We start from the raw sequence: 23,347 nt of genomic DNA, 5'->3' as shown, positions 1-23,347 counted from the left end.
TTCTTGAACATTATTTAATGCATCTGCTAAATATTCTGTCACAAAAGAAAAAAGGCTGTGTCACATTTGTAATAACAAAATGTGTCTTACTGCTTTTAAAAATATAGGCAATCATCTTCCAGTTGACTGAATCACTGCATCATTAAGGATCCTAATTTTTTTATGTGGTTTATGAATTAAAAGGATTGGAATAAAGCAAAACCTGAGTGTGGGCATCCAGCTTCTCCTTTTTTAGGTGAGCTGTAATCTCTGTAGTGACATACTCTCTGTATTGTATCACATCTCCACTCTTCTATTATGATGTCATAATACCTTGTTCTTTGCCATGCTGAAGGCAGCACGATGAGGATCAGGTCTACTTTTATCTCAGTAAATGGTTTTGCAATACTGATTTCCTTTGTAGTCTGAATCAAAGGTACTCCTACATTTTGTTTCATAGTGTATATGGCAATTTCAGCTTTTGTTTATACAAGTTACTGTTCCAGTCTCATACACTACATTCCAGATATTAAAATACTAGGGAAATCAAAAGTTAACCCCTTCAGAAATGTTAGTTACACCACTCTTCTAGGTTTTATCTAACGCAGGGGTAGGCAACCTTTGGCACGCTAGCTGATTTTCAGTGGCACTCACACTGCCCGGGTCCTGGCCAGTGGTCCGGGAGGCTTTGCATTTTAATTTAATTTTAAATGAAGCTTCTTAAACATTTTTAAAACCTTATTTACTTTACATACAACAATAGTTTAGTTATACATTATAGACTTATAGAAAAAGACCTTCTAAAAACTTTAAAATGTATTATTGGCACACGAAACCTTAAGTTGGAGTGAATAAATGAAGACTTGGCACACCATTTCTGAAAGGTTGCTGACCCCTGATCTAAAGTCTCATTAGCACTTGTTAAAGATGGTTCATGGGTGACTAGATAACTGCCTAGAGAGCTTTCAACTCCATGTAGAAGACTTGATTCCTGCATGATCATTGGAGGTGGTTGTTTTTAAGTAAAAAATACCAATCATTTGATTTGTGTGTTACACATTTTTCTAGTATGAATTCAAAATGGAATTTCTCAAAATGAAAAGCTTTTAAATTTTTTGTTTCAGAAAATGGTTTAGGTTTTACAGGGTTTTTCCACCTTTTTCTCTCACTGGTGAACTTGTTTTCCCATTAGAAAAGTCAGGGGGGAGGGAAGTAAAACGGTACTTTATCTCACTTGGTTGTTTTTTTTTTTTTTTTTTAAGTTTCACGGTTTTCTGGTGTGGGAAGAAAGAGTGGGAATTTTCTCACTGTTTTGAAAAAGAAAGCTTGAAATGTTTAAACTTCTTGAAATTTGTTTCGAAAACTAAGAGCATATTCCAATGCCATTTTTCCCCTTAAAAATTTAAATTCCAAAAATTTGTTGACCAGTTCTAATGGGTAGTAATAACTAAAATGTGCTATTACCTGATTACTGTTTTGGCACATGGAAAATAAACTGTTGCAGTCAGTTCTTAAGGGAAAACTATCTGTGTCACCACCAGCGAAATTGGCATGCTTGTGTGCAAAGTCAGTAGAGAGGCCAAGGATTTGAATTGCCATGGAAGATTAACTGTCTCGAGGTGGCCACTCCACATTAAGGTACTTGTGCTGTATTTGCCCCTACATTTCAGTCTCTAGGGTTGCTAATCAGCCACCTCTCACAAGGAGGACATTTAAAATTTTTATTAAAGCTAATGTTAAAATCATTATGTAATACATAGGTTGAGATGAGGGTCTGTACATCTGGGTGTAGTGCTTAGATTATCCACAAATACAAAGTTTGTTTTTAAAAGTCACTTGATACATAGAGCACATAATCAGCAATAACCCTAATTTAGGTGAATAAATTTAAGAATACGGTTTAGATATTGGCATCCACGTATCCGGGTACATAACTCATGAGAAGTTGTACAGAGCTTTGGTACTAATGCACAAAGCAAACTATACAGGAGGTGTATCCCCATGTCTGCACCATGGTAGGGAAGCGGTCGGGAGTACAAAATCAAACTGATTGCCATCAACCACTCCCTTTGCTTTCACAGCCCCATGCTGCATGTCTATAGCTTTGGTAGGGAAAGTCAAAGAAGAATGGAAAAATGTCTGGGCAAGAGTTCCCCTGTGACTGGTGTGGGGGGTGGCTGTATACCAAAGCCCACTGGCAAAATCTCAATTTGTGTGGATCTTAGACAACTTAGTAAAAGCATGTGTAGAGAAAGACACATGGTTCCTGCATTTAACCAAACACAAATCTTAAAGTTAGATACTATCCCAGCCTTCTAGCAAATCCCCCTTGCTAAAGAATCTGTTAACTATACTCCTCCCCATTTGGAAGGTACCGTTTGAATTGTTTTCCATTTGGCATATCTTCAGCACCAAAGCATTTCCAAAAAAGACTGTCTCAGATTGTGTCAGGTTCGTCTGGTATCCTTTGCAATGCAGATATGTTGGTAGATGGTAGAGATTAAAAATGAACACTGTGTGTGATTACATGCAGTTTTGAGATGTTTTCAACAAGGTCACTCAGAAATGTGAATTTGGAAAGAAGCAGATAAAATTTATAGGACACATACTTGGCAAACGGAATTCAGCTGATTTTCCGGCAAACTGAAAGCATTATTCACCTTACCTGACCCCAAAGATGTTTCTACTGTAAGAAGATGCCTGGTCACGACAGATCATTTTGGGAAATTCTTACCAATTTTAGCTCCTCTAAAAATCTTTAAGAGATTCTCTTAATGATCACAATATGTGATCTGGTGGACTGCACCACAAAATGCATTTAATTGTATAAAAGAACTACTGACATCTCTGCCTGTTCTTACACGATCTTCAGTAAACTATCCGTCAACAGTAGCAACAGATGCCTCTTCATGTGGGGTAGTGCTCACGCAAAAGCAGCCAGGAGACATGAGACCTGCTGCATTCATATCAAGAAGCCTTACAGAAACTGATCAGTGGCATACTCAGGTGGAAAAGGAAGCTCTAGCAATCCCTTGGTCCTCTGCATATCTAGCTTGAATTTTAACACAGAAACAGATCACAAGCCCTATGGGGATTATTGGATTCAAAACCACTGAATGACCTGTAACTGAGGGAGCCCCTCAATGCCAACTGGCAGAGGGCACACTATACTGTAATTCTCATCAGGCCTGATACACTCAGTCCCCCAATTTGCCAATGTCATAATCCGTGTCTTTAAGGCTTCATGTTGTTGGATTAAAAGTAATATAAATGCTTTGGGTAAAGTATGGTCCAGTACAGACCCTGGATTTGTCTTGTATTATTAGAAAGAAATAGGTCTCCCAGCCTGCTGAGTTTGTGCTAATTGAAGCAGGCCTGTTAGTTTGCAAGGTTTGTGCTAATTGTAGAAAAACAACCAGAGACGACAGAGTCTGTTCTAAAAGCGGTAAGATAACATGTTACAAATATTTTTCTGAACTCGGGAACAAAATCTGTTGTTCCTCCACATTTACATTCCTGTCTTGCTTGTTTTCTTTTCATGTGTAACAAGTGGCATGGATAGATTCATTGGAGTCTTGTTTTGTTACAAAAACATCTGAGTGCTGCGTATTAAGCTGAAGAGTAAAATCCTCAGCCAAAGTACCAGGCTGGCGTGGCAGCGAACTTCTGTGAGTGTCCAGTGAAAAGATGTCCCTGAGGAACTTGGGAATGGGGATTGACTGTGTGTTACCTGCTAGGAAAGGTTTGGGCTGGCAGAGTCCTGAGGAGTTTGCTGGCAAGGCAGACAAGCTGATGTATCAGCGGGCTGACTCATAGCTTAGCAGCAGCAAGGCTCACTTGCTGAGTCAGGGCGGTAACTCAGTTTTGAGTGACATGAGCAGGGCATCATATCTTCCACCTACGATTCAGAGATTTTTGATTGTGGATGATGCAATTTTTTTTTTTTCAACATGTACCAGGGAAAACACATAGAAACAAACACTCTGTCTAGAGTCCCAGTTGAGCAGCCAGCACCAGAAGATGAAAAGGCTTTAGAGAAAGATGTCAAAGGTTTAATGACCTCATTTTGGCAGCAATTCTAGCAGCTGCCAGCTAACATCAGAAAATTAGAGATGAACAGCTAAAGGATGAGACTTGCCAGAAACTGACTCAACTCTACCGAAGAAGGTGAGGTCAAAGGAGTCACCTTCCAGCAGACCCATATTGGTAGGACCAAAATGACCTTCACACAGTGGATGGTGTTTCTGAAAGGACAATGCATTCTTATCCCAGTGGTGCTTCAGAAAGAGATGCTCGCCAAAATCCATGAACGCCAAAATCCATGGACTCCAAAGTATAAACAAGCACCCAGCGCAAGCACAACAATCCCTACTCAGACCAGGCCACCATATGGAAGTTCAGACTTTAGTAGAGGGCTGCAAGATATGTAAAAGTGGTGGTGGGGGGGGGGGGGAAACCCAGAACCATTACTCTCTGCAGAGCTACCTGACAGACCATGGCAGTGGTTAGTCACAGATTTGCTTTTCTGGAAAGGACATACATGCATTATTGTAGTTGATTGATTACTTTTCCAGATATATTGACTGACTTCATCAGCACAGGTCATCCAGAAACCAAAGTCAGTAGTTGCAAGATATGGAGCTCCAGAAGTCCTCATATCTAATAATGAGCCTCAGTTTACCTCTGAAACCTTCCTAGCATTTGCACAAGACTTTGATTTTGAACATTGTACTATTTGTCCACATTACCCCAGAGTAATGAGGAGGTGCACAGCGCAGTGTGGACTTTAAAAAGACTTCTGCAAAAATCACTGGACCCATATAAAGCATTCCTTGGCCTATCGGTCAACACTGTCTGAACTATCTCCAGCAGAACTTCTGATGGGAAGATGATCCAGGATGCCTTTACCTGATTCAGCTTAAGCCTAAGTGGTCCAACCTGAAGGAATTTAAAAAACCGTATACCAAAATAAAAATTCAGCAACAACGAAATTTGAATGTTCAGCACAGAACAAGAGCACTACCTGAACTGAGACCAGGGAACAAAGTTTGGCTTAAAAGCTCCCAGACATTTGGAACTGTTCAGAACTTGACAGAAATTCCCACATCCTACCTAGTGGGAACTCCGCCTGTACTTCTCTGGAGGGATCGGGTTCATCTGCAGTGTTTCCTGACAACACAGAGAGGATCTGGAACCTGCAGGTACTTTGTCGGAAAGTGATCCTCCTCCACAGGGAACTCCCTGCACAAACTCAATATGGAAATGAGAACATGGCCTGGAAGACTGATCAGACCCCTTCAAAGACTTGAACTTTAGAATACTGCTCAGGACTATTTAATTCCTTAAAACTATTTGCACTACTCTAGCCCCTTATCAATTGCATTTAAAGTTCATTTTGAATTGTGGGGTGTGTGTGTGTGTGCGTGTGTGTATACATTGTCTTAGTGTTTAATCTTTTACTATAAAAAAAGGGAGAATGTGGTGGGTTTATAGCATTCCTGGTCCTCTCTGGAGGACCAGGATGTGTTGCAGCTGGGAGTTTAATAAAGGTAGGAATTTTCTGGTTGAGGAGTTCTCCAGTTGGTGCTTAAACATGGCTCTTGTGTTTGTCCTCACACTACACCATCTCCCCAGAGTCACAACATGACCTGTCCATCACTCCTTTCTCAGGCAGGGAACAGGTACAGGAAAAGCAATAGGCCAGAGACAGTGGAGAGTTAAAACAGAGTTGGCAGCTGGGCAGGAGGGAGGGGGACTCATGAGCCTCTCCTTCCATTGGGCAGTGGGGAAGGAGCAGGACTGGGGAGGAAGCCAACAGCTCGGAGGGTGAGATGTCAGAGGGACTGACATGCTAAAGATACCTGTCTTCAATAGCAGAGAGAAGGACGTTAGAACAAGTATATAGGAGAAGTTCAGTTGGCTTAGAGCCAAAGTTAGAATTTAACCATTTAGGCATTTTATCATCCTAGTATCTAAATGTGCCACTTGGTAAGTCTTCAGTTGAATGGTAACCCCTAACATTTCTTATATTAAACTGTAAAGTAACTCGAATGGAAATGATGAAGCTGGCTCCTCCAGTTGGTAAGACAAACAGAGGAAATGGAGGCCTGTGGGGTATGAAATTTACCCCACCACTGAGGTGGAGAGATCACAAAAGGGGGAAGAAAAAACCCACAGGTGACTTTCGTTGTGCGAAAGTGCCCTTTATACAACCAGTTCCAGAAATCATAGGGCCTGCTCTTACCATTGATTTTGGGGGGTGAGGGCAAGAAATCCTGTGAAACTAATAATTTGATATGTTGAATTTTATACAGCTGCCAGAAGTCAAGATTTGCTAGCTTGTGAAACCTGTGGAAGACATTTTGCACAAGATGTTCTGGTAAAACAAAGGCTTTTCCCCCTCTACTTTAAGTTTTATGCATCTGTGGGGGAATTGTGAGGGGGGGGGAGGGGCAGTAAATGCCAGTAGGTTAAACACAGATGTTGAAAGGAATTTTCACTCTGTCTGTGGAAAAAAGAAGACTGACTGATCTGTTCAGTATTCAGAGTACTGTCCTGCCCTGTGGTGTAAATAGGTTATTTGTGCTTTCTCTGATCTAGCAATATTCCAGAGTGTGGCAGAAATAATTATAATGCCTTAGACAGAAGCAGCATTAGCAGAACATAAGGTCTTTGCCATAAGATTTTGTTTTTTCTTTGCATCCCAGTTAAGGCATGAGCCAATATGCAGGAAAGTCTTCAACAAAAAGCGCAAACCTTTCAATTCTTTGAAACAGAGACTGCAGGGAACTGAAATTCCCTCAGTGAAGAAACAGCCACCACCAAAGGTATTGTTGAAATTGTAGCAGGCATGTTGCCTTCATTCTAATATCTTTGGTCAACAAATGTTGTCATTCACTCCAGCGATGAATGGGTGTCCTGAATGAGCCTAGGGTTCTTCGCTGTGTGTGGCATTCTCTCTTGGGAAATGCTGTCTCCTCGACTGGGTCTGGCTTTGTTCTTGCCTTCCCCTGTCCCCAGCCCTAGCCTTTATCAAGGTCTTTATCAAGTGCTAATAAGTGGCTTGTTGCCTCCATAACTTGAGGCTTCTTCTCAGTGCAAGAGCCATGCTGGTGTACAGTGAAACTGTTAGGAACACATGGAGGCCTCAGCTCTTATAGGAGTTTTCCTTAAAAATAAAACATATGAATAACATACAAGCTTCTGACAGCTTCCTCTCTAGTTAGGTCCATGAGAGGAAGTGATGGTAGGACACTGATCTGGTGCAGGAATGCTCAAGGTTCAGCTCAAGAGCCATCTGTGGCCTGTAAAGTCCCAAGGACAAAGCTGCAGAGCTTTATTGCTATTAAATTCAAACAGTATTGTTTTATTCCTTTATTTAAGAAAGATCATTATCTGTATTGCTGTGGTAACCGTAGGGCCTAAGCAGGACTGGGGCACACACACAGCATTTGTCTCACAGATGCCAATACTATGGTTGTGTGCTGTTTATCATAGAAGATTAGGTTTGGAAGAGATCTCAGGAGGTTATCTAGTCCACCCCGTGCTCAAAGCAGGACCAACCCCAACTAAATAATTTCAGCCCAGGCTGATGAGGGTTTGCTGCTGCTGATCTAGTAACAGCAGCAGGCTATGCAGAATCCAATTTCAGACTTTGATTGAGAGAAGAGGCAAAAAATATAAGAGGAGATCAAAGGGGGGGGAGAGGTGATTGTCATGCTAACTTTCATATTTAATCCAGTATAAACTATAGTCCTCTGTGACCTAAATGTCTTGCTATGAGAGGCTATTCTTTTATTGGTCCCTTGGAGCACTGGTTAATTTGTGAGGATGGGGAGATAGGTCAAATCACTTTTCTGAGTCTTACTAAGATTTTGTTCTGTTTCTAATATTTCTTCTTCCTCTTGAAATTTTATTTAGCAAAGAACCCTCAGTCAAAGTCTTTATATATCCCCATAGATGGATATATAGAGTTTGTTGCAATACGTTTCCTTTACAGAAACAACCAGAAAAGAAATCTAACTGGAGACAGCTGCATGAGGACTTTATTAGTGCTATTCAGTCAGCCAAGCAAGTCACAAAAGCCATGAAAGAGGGCCGACCCCTTCCTCCTCCTCCACCTCCAAGCGTCAATCCAGGTTTGTGATTTAGTTTCACTTACTGCTGCTCTTGTGCTTGCTTATCTTTGGTAAAACAATGAGCTCCTGTTGTTCACAGATGGGCTTCAGCTTTACTCCATTCTGCGCAACCCAAGGTGAACATTAACTCCCTCATTCCTGATTATTTTTAAAATGTAGTGGTGGAGCAGAGCATGAATTAGGGGCAGCCCTGGGAGCAGCTAAAGAGGGTTTCTGCATTCAATAAGTAGTAGGAGGAGAGAATCAGGGAGAAGTAGAGCAACATAGATGAATTGCAGAGGAAGAAAAATAATTGGCCCTTTCAACCTTAATGGTAGCAACTCATCAGTCTAGTAGCAGAGCTCTGAGGTGGGAGTTGGGATGCTTGGGTTCTAGTCCTGACTCTGGCATTGACTAACAAAGGGTGAAATTCATCCCTTACCACTTGGAATAAACTGTAAGTCAGGCATAGGCCTCATGCTGGCCCTTTGCATTGGGATGAATTCACCTTTTGGATTTTCAGAGGTCAGTGAGGGAGGTGTGGGTGCTCAGCACCTTTGAAAGTTGAGCCTCTTGCTTCTCATAGACTTTAAGGCCAAAAAGGACCATCATGATAATCTAGTCTGACCTCCTGCACAGCACAGGCCACAGAACTTCACCCACTCCCGCAACAGGCCCATAACCCCTAGCTGAGTCACTGAAGTCCTCAAATCATTAAAGACTTCAAGTTACAGAGAATCTACCATTTACTCTAGTTCAAACCAGTAAGTGACCCATGCTGCAGAGGAAGGCAAAAACCCACCATGGTCTTTTCCAATCTGTCCTAGAATGTGTGTGTGTGTGGGGGGGGGGGGAGAGAATTCCTTCCTGACCCCAAATTTGGTGATCTGTTAGACCCTGAGCATGTGGGTGAGACCAACCAGCCAGACACCTGGGAAAGAATTATTTTAGTAACTCTGAGCCCTCCCCATCTAGTGTCCCATCTCTGGTTGTTGAAGATATCTGCTAATACGCGATGCAGATGTGCCATGTGTCATTTTAGGCATCATACCATCCCCTCCATAAACTTATCAGCTCAATTATGAAACAAGTTAGGTAATTCTCCCCTACTACTCCCCTTGGAAGGCTGTTCCAGAACTTCACTCCTCTGATGGTTAGAAACTTTAATCTAATTTCAAGCCTAAACTTGTTGATGGCCAGTTTATATCCATTTGTTCTTGTGCCAGCATTGGGCCTTAACTTAAATAACTCCTCTCCCTCCCTGGTGTTTACCCCTCTGATGTACTTAGAGAGCAATCGTATCTCCCCTAAGCCTTCATTTTGTTAAGCTAAACAAGCCAATTCCTTAAGTCTCTTTTTGTAAAGTAGGTTCTCCATTCCTCTGATCATCCTAATAGCCTTTCTCTGCACTTGTTCCAGTTTGAATTCATCTTTCATAAGCATAGGAGACCAGAATTGCGCACACTATTCCAGATGAGGTCTTACCAGTGCCTTGTACAATGGTTACACTTCCCTGTCTCTACTGAAAATACCTCGCCTAATGCATCCTAGGATTGCATTCGTTTTTTTCATGGCCACATCATATTGGCATCTCTTAGTCATCTGTGGTAGACCAAAACACTCAGGTCTTTCTCTTCGTCGGTCGCTTCCAACTGGTAAATCCCTAACTTGTAGCAAAACTCTTGTTGTTAGTCCCGAATTACATGACCTTACACTTTGCACTATTAAATTTCATCCCATTTCTACTACTCCAGTTTTCAAGGTCATCCAGATCTTCTTGTGTGACATTCCAGTCCTCCTCTGTATTGGCAATATCTCCTAACCTGTGTCATCCATACATTTTATTAGCACATTCCCACATTTTGTGTCAAGGTCATTAATGGTCAAAAGACTGATCCTTGAGGAACTCCATTAGGAACTTCCCTTCAGCCTGATAGGTGAACTATCAGTATGACTCATTGTAGTCTCCCCTTTAACCAGTTCCTTACCCACCTTTCAATTCTATGTTCATTCCTATCTTCTCAATTTAATAATTTCCCATGTGGAACTATATCAGATGCTTATCTGAAATCCAGATAGATTAGATCCACTGCATTTCCTTTGTCTAGAAAATTTAAGATCTTCTTCTCAAAGAAAGCGATCTGGTTGGTGTACCTTTTGTAAAACCATGCTGTATTTTATCGCCTTTACTGTTTATCTCTGTCTTTTATTACTCTGTCTTTCAAAATTTGTTCTAAGACTTGGCATACAACTGAGATCAAACTAATGGTCCTTTAACTTAAAAATATGTACTATATTTGGAGTTCTCCAGTCATAGGGTATAACCCCCCCGTTTATGGATTCATTAAAAATCCTTGCTATTGGGCTTGCAATTTCATGTGCCAATTCATTTAATGTTCTTGGATGGAGAGTAGCTGGGCCCCCCAATTTGGTCTCATTAAGCTGTTTGTTTTGCTTTCACCTTTGGATGTGGTAATTTCTACTTTCATATCCTTGTTCCCATTAGCCACCCTGTCATTGTCCCCAAGCTCCTCATTCCCGTTATTTAAAACTGAGGCAAAGTATTTGTTTAGGTGTTAGGCCCTACCTAGAATTATCTTTAATCTCTACCCCATCCTTGATGCTTAGCAGTCCCACTTCTTTTCTTCTTTTCTTTTTAGTTATATGGCTAAATAACCTTTTACTATTGGTTTTAATGTCCTTTTGTAAAGGTATTTTGCAGTTCTCACTTTAGCCTCACATTTTTTGACCTCCAAAAGGTAGCTTTCCTTGCAGATCCCTCCCTTTTTCCATTCCTTGTAGGCTTTCTGCTTTCTTTTAATAGCCTGTTTGAGATGCTTGTTGAGCTAGTTTGGTCTTGCAACCCTTCTGTATGAGATTTCCCCTTTCCCCTCTCTTCTCGCCCCCTTCCCCTCCCCACTTTGAATGCAGGCTTCAGAAGTTTCTGCAACTTTGACTTAAAATGATTCCAAGGCTTCTCTACATTCAGATCCCTGAGTTCTTCAGTCCAGGCAAATTCCCTAAAAACTTAAGGGAATTAGTTTAAAGTTTTCCTTTTTGAAATCAACGACCCTAGCTGCAGACGTACTTTTGTTTATTTTTCCATTTAGTTTAAACTGAATTAACTCGTGTACCTCTGTACCAGATGACTGGAGGATAGCAAATGTAATGTTGATTTTTACAAAAGGCTTCAGAGGCAATCCTGATACTTATAGGCTGGCAAGCCTAACTTCAGTACCAGGCAAATTGGTTGAAACTATAGTACAGAGATGGGCAAACTACAGCCTGTGGGCCACATCCGGCCCGCGGGACCATCCTGCCCGGCCCCTGAGCTCCTGGCCGGGGAAGCTAGTCCCCGGCCCCTCCCCTGCTGTCCCTCCTCCCCTGTAGCCTCACCTCACCTCGCCACGCCACCAGTGGTCTGACCCGCCACTCCCAGGCAGTGCGGGTGGCGTGGCTGGCTGCGGCAGGGCTGCGAGTTTCTGCTGGTCTGAGCAGCATGGTAAGGGGGCGGGGGGTTGGATAAGGGGCAGGAGGTCCCCGGTGGCAGTCAGGACAGGGAGCAGGGGGGGATTGAATAGGGGGTGGAGTCTTGGGGGGTGGTTGGGGCGGGGGTCCCAGGAAGGGGCGGTTAGGGGACAAGTAGCGGGGGGGTTGGATGGGTCGGGAGTTCTGAGGGGGCAGTCGAGGTAGGAAGTGGGAGGGGGTGGATAAGGGGCAGGGGCCAGGCTGTTTGCGGAGGCACAGCCTTCCCTACCCGGCCCTCCATACAGTTTTGCAATGCCGATGTGGCCCTTGGACCAAAAAGTTTGCCTACCCCTGCTATAGTATATAGTACAGTAATCCTTTTGGTTAATCACATTGCCATTTTTTTGTTAAATGTCTGATTTTTCTAGAGTTTTATTCAATTTTATTTTTTTTAAAACAAAGCATAATATAATCCTCCACATTTATGTGAAGAAATGCTGCTCTGTGATCCAGGCTACACATCCTCAATGTAGCACTCTCTTGCCCACTCTGCATTCATTTCACATATGGAATTCCAGTTGTGCTCAGTGAATGCAGAATAGAGATTTGTAGTGCAATATCAGAGGGGAGAGAAACTCTCATTGTTGTCAGTAGGCTTTGGACCAAGCCCTGTATGCAGTGATGAGCTGCCAAAATCGTAACAACCGGTTCCCTCCTCACCCCACGAGGGGGTCGTGGCTCACCCCCCAGTGACCCCTGCCCCATCCACCCCACTTCCCTATCCCCTGACTGCCCCCCGCCACTCCATCCAACCCCTCCTCTCATTCCTGATAGGCCCCCGGGACCCCTGCCCCATCCAACCACCTCTTCTCTCTGTCCCCTGACTGCCCCAGGAACCCCTGCCCCGACTGCCTCTCACTGCCCCATCCAACCCCTGCTCCTTCCTGACTGCCCCCCCCGGGACACTTGCCCCCATTCAATCCCCCTGCCCTCTGACCACCCCAACGCCTATCCACCTCCCCATCACCCCACGAACTTCCCTGCCCTCTCTCCAACACCCCCTCCCTGCTCCCTGCCCACTTACCACACTGACTGGACGTGGCTGGCTGCGCTACAGTCCAGCCACGACCGGAGTTGCATGGCCGGGGCCAGGAGTTGCATGGCCGGGGCCAGGGAGGGCTGCAGCAGGAGCCGGGCAGCTGTGGAGGGCCGTGGCCAGAGCCGCGGGGCTGGGCTGCTGCCGCCAGAGCCGGGCTGCATTGCGCCACGGCAGGAGCCAGGTGACCGGAGCCCAAGGGCGCGGGACTGGGGCCAGAGGATGCGGCAGGAGCCAGGCGGCCAGCTGGAGCCAGGGAGGGCTGTGGCAGGAGCTGTGCAGTTGGGGATGCGGGACCGCCACCGCCGCGCCCGGACCCGCACTGCCAGAGCCAAGCCACGTCGTGACACAGCAGGAGCCGGGCGGCTGGGGCTGCGGCCAGAGCCAGGTGGCCAGGGATGCGGGGCCAGGCAGGGCTGCGGCAGGAGCCGGGGAGGGCGGCCGGCCGGAGCCAGGGAGGGCTGCGGGCAGGTGGGGACGCAGGGCTGCGGCCAGATACCGGCCTGGGCGCATGGCCCTCCTCGCTCCTCCCCACTCCTCCTACCTCAGCTCCATCTTCCTGGGCCTGAGCGGAAAGCCTGCTTGTTTCTCAGCCCTCCCAGGCTTCCCGCGCGAACAGCTGATTCACGGGAAGCAGGGGGGAGGAGAAGCAGGGCGGAGCATTCATGGGATGAGGCAGAGCTGAGGTGAGCGGGGGCCGTGGCGGGGAGCGCTTGTTAAATTTAAATGCCCTTTTAGAACCGGTTGTCCCACGCAGGCTTCTAAATTTAACAACCGGTTCCCGCAAACCATTGTGAACCGGCTCCAGCTCACCACTGCCTGTATGTCAACAACAAGAATCTCAACACTTGCAGTTGATCATGGCACCCAGCCTTCATTTCTACAACAAACAGATCAAATGAACATAGTTGCCAAGATGTGTGGAATTTTGCCAAGGGCAGTTCTTAGCATTGATGGGGAAATTGAGGCACAGTGAGGGGAAGTGACCCAGCAGGACAGGCAAAGCTGGGAATTGATCCCAGGTCTCCTGAGTCCTAGTCTCCCAGAGAGTAGTCAATGCTCTCTCAATATCTTATGAGCTGTTGACTCAATCATACCCGTTCCTTTGTTGTAATCAGATTATATTCAGTGTCCTTACTGCTTGAGAAGGTTTAATGAAGCTGCAGCAGAGAGGCACATCAGTTTTTGCAAAGAACAAGCTACACGACGTGTCTTTGCACCAGGCCAGAAAGCAGCCAAACAGGCCCCGGTAAGTAACACATTTGCCTTGTGTTTTCTTGCAGACAGGCTCACCAGACTCATCATGGGTTGTGATGTAGGGAGGGAAGCGCCACATTCATATGTAGCTTTAAACCACAGTGAAGCTAATGATATTTTTGGTTTTTTAATTAACTGCCATGTGAGTTGCTTCAAAAAAGAACCCCTCTGTCTGTAGGAAGTTACAGAAAAGTGTGGTAGCAAATGCTGAGGAGAAAATAGCTTTTTCAGACTCTTCTCTAATTAGATTCCAGGAAAGCAACTGTAGAGTAATGGAAACTAATACAGCTTCCATGCTGGATACAGAGTACTACTGTACTATCCTAAGGGATATATCAAAGGCCAAATTCCTTTGGTAGCCTCCGAAGTGGAGTTAATCCTCTGTGTCTTGACCTGTGCTGCTGTATTTATTCAATGTTTATACAACTTCTACTGAAAGATTTTTTAAAAAAAGATTTTATTAAAACATAAATAGTTCATTAATAAAAAAAAAGAGTGAGTGACAGACGGAGTTTGTAACTAGTAATCAGCAAAGTAAAAATCTTGTTGTTATGCCCACTAGTTCATTTTCTTTTAAGTATTTCAATTTTAGAGGAGGATCAGCTTTCTGATGAAAGGTAAATCCTACAATGGAGGGGAAAAAATTGAGGATAAAATTCTTTATCTACCACCAAAAGGCTTAAAATACTCCATAGTTAAGATGGTGGATGTCTAATAGAGGGAGATTCTGGAGAACCGGGTGTTTCAAAGGGGTGATGCCATTGACGGGGAGATTCCTACAGGTGTCACTGAAGGGCTGCTTCTCTGAGTGTCTTGGTTGTTTTAGGCTGGATGGGAAAACAATGCTTTGGGGAAGAAGCAAGCTACTGGTGGCCTTGCCCTCTGCCTTGGCCAGCTGCTGCTGTCTCCGAGGGGATTAAGAAAATGGGCTGCTCTCAACACCTCCACAAAATCTCTGTTGGAGTTGAGTCCTGGTCAGTTTTGTCATGAAACTATGCAAACTGCTTGTGTTCTCCTCACCAGGGTAAGCAACAAATGACTCAAAGGAGAGAGCCAGCCTTAACAAGTGCTGTGGAATCACTGCTTCAGAACAGAGCCCAAGAAGCTGCCATTGCAGGTAAGGAGTTGCAATCGATTGGGTGAGTGAACATTCAGAAATACTTGCACAAGGTCATTACTACTCTGCAACTGGGCGTCCGTTACTGCTACTGCTCAAATGTTGCAGAGTAGCATCACCCTGTCCGCACTACCACTCTTAGCCAGTTTTGTACCCAGTTGGTGACCTGGTTGGCTCTAACGGTTTGTATCCTCCAACAACATGGTTAGCATTATTTTAGTAACCCCGGCAGCAAACAGCGTTACCTCTTGCCAGCAGCATAGACTAGTTACCGTAGATGGCTGTCTTCCTGTAACCAGTCATCACTCTGTCTGTGCAGTCTGGGCCCAATCCTGCAAGATGCTGAGCAGCTCATGAGGCATCAAGCATCTTCAGCTCTCATTGAATTCAATGGGCCTTGAGGGTGTTCAGCAACTTGTAGGATCAGACCCTTCCTGTGAAAGCACATGCCAGAATACATTGGCCCCTGTGCTGTTTGGTGTCCTTCTGTGTAGAAATCATTCAGGCACTGTAACACCTGCTGAAGCACTAGGGAGTAGCTTCTGAGACTTTTCCTAGAATGCACTACAACAGTCAGTTAGGCAGCATGGTCGGGGTGGCTGCACAAATGTAGTTTTGTTGTTGTTGTGTGGTTTTTTTTAAGCAACACTTCTGCTGTGTGGACAAAATGTAACAATGTTTGTAACTGGATCATGTGAGTGTTACAGACTGGCAAAGAAAATATGGCTGTGTTGGTAGACTAGGATGGGGAGGTGTTATATGTGTAGAACTTGTTAAATGAACAAGAAATTTAGATTTCAGCTTAATTCTGTCATGAGCAGGAGGAGCTATTTCCCCCCACTCCCCCCCCCCCCATTGAAAAGGACAAACACACAGAACTAATATACTTCACATCTTCAGAGTGCTGCACAAAACCTAATGGAATCCTTACAATAATCCTGGGAGGTGCAGGATGAGAAAACCGAGGCAGAGCAGTTAAGTGTCTTGACCCCAGCCAGTGGCAGAAGCAGAATTAGAACTCAGGAGGTCCTGACTGATCACAAAATGGGATTTCCATGCTGTTGGAAACTAGTATTTCTACATTCCTTTTCATCCCAAATCAGGACAAAGTTAAAATGTCAAAATATTTCACAGAACGAAAAACTTCAACTTGGAAATGCCCAAATGCTTTGTTTTGAGTTGAAATTAATCTCTGCATTTGACTGAGCTACTGCAGTGTCTCATGGTAGTTGTGGTTCTGGGTCCCCTCTGCATCCTGGGCAGATTACATCTTCCTTGATGTACCACAGTGTCTCCTTATTATTGAGATGCTGCAGTGCTTCATGGGACTTCTGTGGCTGAACCAGTGTGGTTCTTTATGGGACCCAGAAGTACACCTTCCACAAGGCACTGCCGTAATTAAGGCAAATGCAGAGATTAATGTCAACCCAAAGTAAAAACATTATTTCAGTTTTTTCAATGGAAAATGCCGACAAAATCTTTTCCCAAAGAAAAACTTCAATTTTGACAAAACCACATTTTCCAATTGCAAAATTTCAATTGAAAATCTTCAACCAGCCCTAGTCCTGAACTCACTTCCCTAGAACACTCTCTTTAGAAAAGAAATGCGGGAGGGAGAGGTTTTAAAAACTCCCCAATGCTTCCCATTTGGAGTTTTTAAAAATTACTTGTCTGTATCCTTTTGTACCTTGGGTTTTGTTTTTTTCTAAGTCTTTGGGTTTTCAAAAACGACTAGAAATGCATTAAAAGTGAGCTAGGCATTTTTTAAATGTAAACATTCCCCTGCATGCCTTGGAACCCCAATACTTGCAGCATGATGCAAATAAATGCATGACCCCAGAAAGTGAAACTGAGGAGAGAGAGTTTTTCAGTAGTAGTCCCTGAGGAAGAGAATCAGTTTTTAGCATTTGAGCGCTACTGTTGAGAAGTAAGGTTAATGGCAGTGAAGGATTTTGCTAAATGAAGAATTCAGTAATGCTGCAACATCTTCCTTTTGCTCTCAAAGACCAGATTGTGTCTAGAAGCAAGAGAAGAAGAGTAATGAGAAGGGTATTGCACCATTATTATTCCTCTGTATACTATAATAGTTATTTTGTAGATGGCAGCAATTTGAAATCCGTTAGCTCAAGCTTGATGTAGGTTTAATATTAATGTGAAATAAAAATACAGTTTAGTAAACTGAATCTTTCTATCCGTTATAGTGGACCTTGTTGAAGGAATGGGGCAGAAATGAGATTAATTTCCCTTGCCACTTGGTGTCACTATAATTCCAATATATCTACTGTCCTTATTTTCATTTCTTACATATATTGCAATTGCACATTATTGGGCTGGAAACGCTGGAATCTTTTCCTTGTAATTCAGTCTGAGATCTTTTATAATGAGTGTTTAAAGATGAGTATTTACCCAAATTATAAGAGGAGAGCCCTATTATCCTTCTTCCTTTTGAGATCCCTGAATGAAAGGTGCTATGAAGTGCCAAGTATTATTGATATGACACCGCTGTCAGCGGGCGTGTAATCTGTGTGACAAGGTTTCTTTTGACCCACAAGGGGCAACCACTTTTTTAATCTTACTGCAGTCAGTAGACATTATGACTTGTTCATTCTTCTCTTAAACTGATTTCTTTTTATTTGTTTTTGATGTCCCTTTATCTAAGCATATAGGTGCATGGGACAACAAATTAGTAATGATAACATGGAGGCTATGGCAGTCTTCCCATGCAAAACAAGAAAACCCTTAAACACACCAAACACATTGAATTTGGCATTCAGTGTTTTTTAGGAGCAGGGTGGGAAGTTAGAAATCAGGTGCTATTTGTTATCTAATCCCATTGTTGGGCTTGGTATGCTTCTTTAGGGTTTCCCCCCTCCCCATCAGACTGTGTTTTAAAAATAAGTCACATTAATGATTATTGGAGGTATAACCCAGGCAGTTATATATATGTGTGTATTTTGCAATAATTCATTTAATATAAAAATTGAGATATATTGAGATATATTACTGTGCTTTTAAAGGACCTGCTGTGCAGTCCTCTGCTGAAATGCCAGAGAGAACCAAAAAAACATCTGGTGTGCCCTTTGGAAAAAATACTTCAGGAGATTCTCGGTAAGAAATATTTTATACTGAGGCTCGGAAGGATTAGATTTTTATCAGTGAATGTTGGTAAACATCAATTTCACGCATACAAAGTGACAAATATTATCAAATACAAAATTTACAGATAGACAAAAACAATGCTTGAGAAGTTATTCGAGTTTGCTTCAAGGATATTTACTTGGTATGTTTTGATTTGTGATGTTGACAATTTGTTTTAACAGTTATAAAGTTTTAACTTCTTAACATCTATTGTCATTAAATAATTCTGACCCTAACTTCCCACAATCGTGAAAATTTAAATTGATTAAAAAATTGAAAAAAGTTGATATCCATCAAACTTATTTTTAGAAAACTCATTCTGCCAAGCCGATGTATGTTTTACAATAAGGTTAATCAAATGATCAGATTTGCTAGGCTTGTTAAATGTAAACAACAGATACAGTATGTAGAAATATGTCACAACTAGGGCCACTGGAAGTTAATGTAGCAGAATTTCCACCCATTCTGTGACTGGAGGGTCTCCTTATGGGTGTTTCTGGTATTCTTTTCTATAGAACTTGAGCTTTCTCAAGTGTTGAGTGGAACTCTTTTAGCAGGTAAGGGAACAGTTTCAATGTAAATTGATAGTGCTTTCTGACTGAGTCTGCAGACACAGTGGGTATGTCTACACAGCAACTAGACTTCCGCAGCTGGCCCATGCCAGCCGACTCAGACTTGGGCTCAGGCTGCGCGGCTGTTTCATTGCTGTGTAGACTTTCAGGCACGAGCTGGAACCTGGGCTCTAGGACCCTCCCACCTTGCAGGGTCCCAGAGCAAGGGCTCCAGCCCATGCCTGGAAGTTTACAATGCAGTGAAACAGCCGTGCAGCCTAAGCCCCGTGAGCCCAAGTTGGCTGGCATGGGCCAGCCACAGGTTTTTCTTTGCTGTATAGACATACCCTGAGAAACATTAGCTTTAAGAACTATGAAGTGTCCTGTTGCTCTCAGTGGAATAATCACTCTGAAGTATACTAACAGAAACATCCGGCTATGATACTTACCAAGCATGGGTAGGCTATATGAAAGTACATTCCATACAGATTTCAAATTTTATATTTTACCAAAAATTGAATATTATGTCTAGAATATAATTTTTGTCCTTAGCATGGGGCCTGCGAGGTCAAGGACAGAGAAAATGTCTGATGGGGGAGTGGAAAGTCTCCAAGGCAGGGGAGGGTTCATGTGAAAATCTCAAGTAGGCACTGAAAGCTCTGAACTTGGGGGGCAAGAAGTTTTAAAAAAAGACTGGGCAACAGTTTTTTCAAATTATTCAATAAAAACAAACATAATTTGGTATGAATTTTCTTTTAAAAATCCAGTGGATTTTTCCAAAAATTAGGGTTATCATCCGTCCGTATTTCCCCGGACATGTCCGGCTTTTGCGTCTCTAAATAGCCGTCCGGGAGGAATTGGTAACAAGGTTAAAATGTCCGGGTTTTTTTCTCCCTTGCCTCTCTCCCTCCCTTCCATGCAGAATGCGGCTGCTGATTGGGCGGCTGGGCCGATTGACCCACTCCCATTGGCCTCCAGCAGCCAGAGCCCTCCCCTGCTCTCCCCTCCCTCTGTCTGCAGCCCTGTGTAACACACAAACTGACCCACCGGGCAGCGTGTTTTGCAAACATGTGGAGCCAGAATAGTAAGGGGAGTCTGGGGGTGGGGGGGACGACAGTCAGGGAGCGGGGGAGTGTTGGATGGGTCCCCGGCCTCCACCTGCCACCCCCCCTCCTCACATCTCCACCCCGCCTGCCTCTCCCTTATCTGTTGCCCCTGGGTCCTAGTGTCCCCCATCTACCTTTGGGAAGACAGGCTGCCCTTACCCTGCCCTTCCACCCTAGCCCTCAGCCTCTCCAATGCCCCCAACCCCTCAGCCCCAGCCCTCATCCCCCCACACCCTAATCCTCTGCTCTATCCCTGAGCCCCCTCCTGCATCATGAACCCCTCATCCTCAGACCGACAGCCCTCACCCCTGCATCCCCTCCTGCCCTCAAACTCCCTCCCAAAGCCAGCAACTCCTCCCTTTGCACCGCCTCCCACCCCCAAACTCCATCCCAGAGCCTGCACCCCTCACCCTCTCCTGCACACCCACCCCCTGCCCCAGCCTGGAGCCTGCACCCAGCACCCAAACTCTATCCCAGAACCTGCACCCCTCCTGCACCCTAATCCCCAGCCCAGGACCTGCACCCCAGACCTCCTCCCCCCACCCAACCCCCCTCCCAAAGCCTTAGGCAGGTGGAGGGGGGGGGGTTCTGGGCACCACCAAAATTTCCACAACCCTGCCACCCATGCGAGTGGATAAGGGTCGGGGCAGTCAGGGGACAAGAAGCAGGGGAGGTTGGGGTTCTGAGGGGGGCAGTCAGGGGGTGGGGAGTGGATGGGGCAGGGCTCCCCCCCCCACCCCATGTCCTCTTTTTTTTTTATTGTAGAAATATGGTAACCCTACAAAAATATCTGTAAAATTCAGGGCAAAAATTCCAGTAAATAGGGAAAATTTGCTGCCAATTTCCACTGGCCCTAGGCATGAGAAGATTTAACACTAGGGAAAATACCACTCTGAGAAGTATTCCATAATCCACACGCAACAAAGGAATCAGTTAGAAAGTAGAAAAATTCTGAAAAATCCAATTTTTTCATTGAAATTGAAATTATTGAAAAATTTTAACCACTCGATAAACTGATAACAGAGCAAGTAGTTTCTGTGAAAACTTCCAAAAAATATATGCAAAGAATTTGTCAAGTTTGAAAGTGTCCAGTCAACTCTAGCATAAGTAAAGGGTGGGGCAGTCTAATAAGAAATGCCCTAGCTTTCACCCACCTGGCCAAGGCCCATTCAGTTTATTCTTTTATTACATATAAAGGTATGTCAGGTTCATGGACAGTGTGTTTTAATATTTTTTTAATTTAAAAACAGAAGAATGTGTCTGATTATGGGTTAAGCATTTTTTGTTCCTTTTTTCTACTCGGTTTCAGCGCATGAACATATAGAGCCTTTCATGAATGCCTAAATAGTTATTCCAGGCTTGGCTGAGTTCATCTAACTGGCTGTGATTATTTATGTTGTTTCTGTTGCTTTGGTTTAACCTTATTTTGTTAGGAAAAAATATAAGTAACACGATATGAAGGGTTTGTTTCAGTACTAGTAGTAAGTAAATGTCACTTCACTGATTTCAGACTCCCAGCACAAAGCAGAAGATAAGGCGGCAGATCACCCATGACTTGAAATGGCTGCCTTTACTTGTACAGCATTGCTACTGAAGATCCTAGGAAAACAGTTCCATAAAACCATCTGCATTCCAACTTGTCACACAGTTTATTACATGGAAGACAACTGTGTGTTACTGATTACAATACAATGTGCAAGCTGAAGTTTACAAACTTCCTTAGTTTCTTTTCTGGGTTACAAATTATTTTCTATTGCCCTTTATAATTTATAATTGTATTTTTTTTTTTTATTTTTTTTTTTTTTTTTTTTTGGTAAATTGTTCTGCCCCATTTATGACTGGTTAAAAGAGGATACCATCAAGATATTTAAAATTATTTTAAAACATCATTGTGATTGTAATAGGGTGCTCGGAGGACCAGGCAGCCAAGTGGCTGGCATGCCTGACTTCTGGCCTCTTGCTTCCCTGACAGAGGTACCTCAGTCATTAAGAAGGTATGATAGGGGGATTTGGGCCCTCCCTCTCTACCAGATTCCAACCCAGGGCCCTGTGTGAAGCAATGCCATCAGAGTCCAAAATCTGGTCTACCCTAGAAAATTAGTCAGTTTAACTACGATGCTCAGTGGTGTGAAAAATCCACACCCTTGAGCAGTATAGTTAAGCTGACCTAACCCTTGGTGTAGACAGCGCTAGATTGACAGAAGAATTCTTCTGCCAGCCTAGTTGTCTCTTGGGGAAGTGGATTCCCTATGCTGAAGGGAGAATCCCTCCCATCACTATAGGGAGTATCTACACTGAAGCACTACAGCAGCAAAGCTGTGCCCCTGTAGCATTTTAAGTGTAGATAAATCCACTGCCCTGGGCTACTTCCTGTGTCTCTTCAGTTTTGGGAATAGCCACTATAATCTGTAGTGGTTCAACTCAAGTAGCACCCTCTTGTGGACCTTTTGTAGCATCCTGCCACAGTCCCAGGTTCCTCTGAGTAGGACAGATGTAAGATTGGAGGGGGTTTAAGCTCACAATGTCAGTCACACAGCTCATGCACTGTTGGGTGCTCCTCGGTCTCCTCAGCAATCTCCCTCACTCAGGGACAGTGCTTCTTCCCTGGAGGCTGTCCTAGCTATCAGGCTCCTAGTGATACTCCTCTCATGTAGGGAGGCAGCTACCTCCTGCCTCTGCACCAGTCAGCTCTGAACTGTGCCAGGTTCTCTCTCCTTTTCTTCTCCCTCCAGGCCTGGCATTGGCTGCAGGAATAGGGATGGCCATAGGCTCTCTTTAACCCTTTTTGTACTGGTGAGGTTTCTTAAATTCACCACAGTTAATAAGCCCAAGATTCAAATACCATCTTGCATGTCTTTGTGCATACCATAAAAACATTTATACCACTCTAATACACCTGTCTGGAAATCTTGGGAGAATTGCTCTCATCCGGTGATAACCAGAGCACCAATCATATTGCATTAAAATGTTGGCACCAAGAATTCTTGCCATGGGCCCTTCTTTCTGACCCCTCCAAAAATTCCCTAATATTTACTGTACACATGCCTCTAGAGCAAGGTAATGTCCCTGGAATATTACCGGAAATTAAGAATCTCCAAAAAGTAGTGTGTCCCCAGAGAAATTGTGTTCTTTACACTAAGCCCAGTGGCACACTTGAGTGATCTACAAAGTTTAGTCTGGCCCAGGTGTGCAGCTATGCCATGGAAACATTAATAAGTCTGATAGTTATGTACCCTACTATGCAGACTCACCTGGGACATGAGTGTGTTCCTGCTCCTTCTTCGTAGAAAGAGATATACTGCAGGAAAAGAGGAACTTCTTGTGAGTCAAAAGGCAGATAAACTGAGGAAGTGGCAGAAAATGTTTGATAGGTTGAGAGCTATGTCTGCTGGTCCTGTTCACCTCCACTACCATCAGGATTCCAAACTGCTGTTATGGGAGTGTTTCAGAGTTGTGTGTTCTAGGACACTCAACTTCCAGTAGTTATGGTGAACCTTTCTTGACCATGCTGAAGTCCA

At 43.9% G+C, this 23,347-nt stretch overlaps 1 protein-coding gene across 1 annotated transcript; it reads left to right on the top strand.

The window, feature by feature from the left end:
* Positions 1-6,029: 6,029 nt before the first annotated feature.
* On the top strand, positions 6,030-21,537 carry ZC2HC1B (zinc finger C2HC-type containing 1B). Its single transcript, XM_034766879.1, has 8 exons — positions 6,030-6,060; positions 6,294-6,358; positions 6,687-6,806; positions 7,979-8,117; positions 13,779-13,909; positions 14,941-15,034; positions 18,052-18,142; positions 21,340-21,537. The coding sequence occupies exons 1-8, from the start codon at positions 6,030-6,032 to the stop codon at positions 21,362-21,364; spliced, it is 696 nt and encodes a 231-aa protein (XP_034622770.1). The 3' UTR covers positions 21,365-21,537.
* Positions 21,538-23,347: the final 1,810 nt, after the last annotated feature.

The sequence above is a fragment of the Trachemys scripta genome, chromosome 3, assembly GCF_013100865.1.
Source record: "Trachemys scripta elegans isolate TJP31775 chromosome 3, CAS_Tse_1.0, whole genome shotgun sequence".
NCBI lineage: Eukaryota > Metazoa > Chordata > Testudines > Emydidae > Trachemys > Trachemys scripta.
The sequence above is the reverse complement of the archived record's forward strand: the minus strand, read 5'-3'. Positions and strand labels throughout refer to the sequence as shown.

What these genes read in the sequence shown, in the direction of transcription:
- ZC2HC1B (XM_034766879.1), top strand. Translation starts at nt 6,030, where the DNA reads ATGGAAATGATGAAGCTGGCTCCTCCAGTTG. An exon ending in GAAGCTGGCTCCTCCAGTTG is followed by an intron (nt 6,061 to 6,293) that starts GTAAGACAAACA and finishes AATTTTATACAG; the next exon opens with CTGCCAGAAGTCAAGATTTG. An exon ending in ACCTCCAAGCGTCAATCCAG is followed by an intron (nt 8,118 to 13,778) that starts GTTTGTGATTTA and finishes TGTTGTAATCAG; the next exon opens with ATTATATTCAGTGTCCTTAC.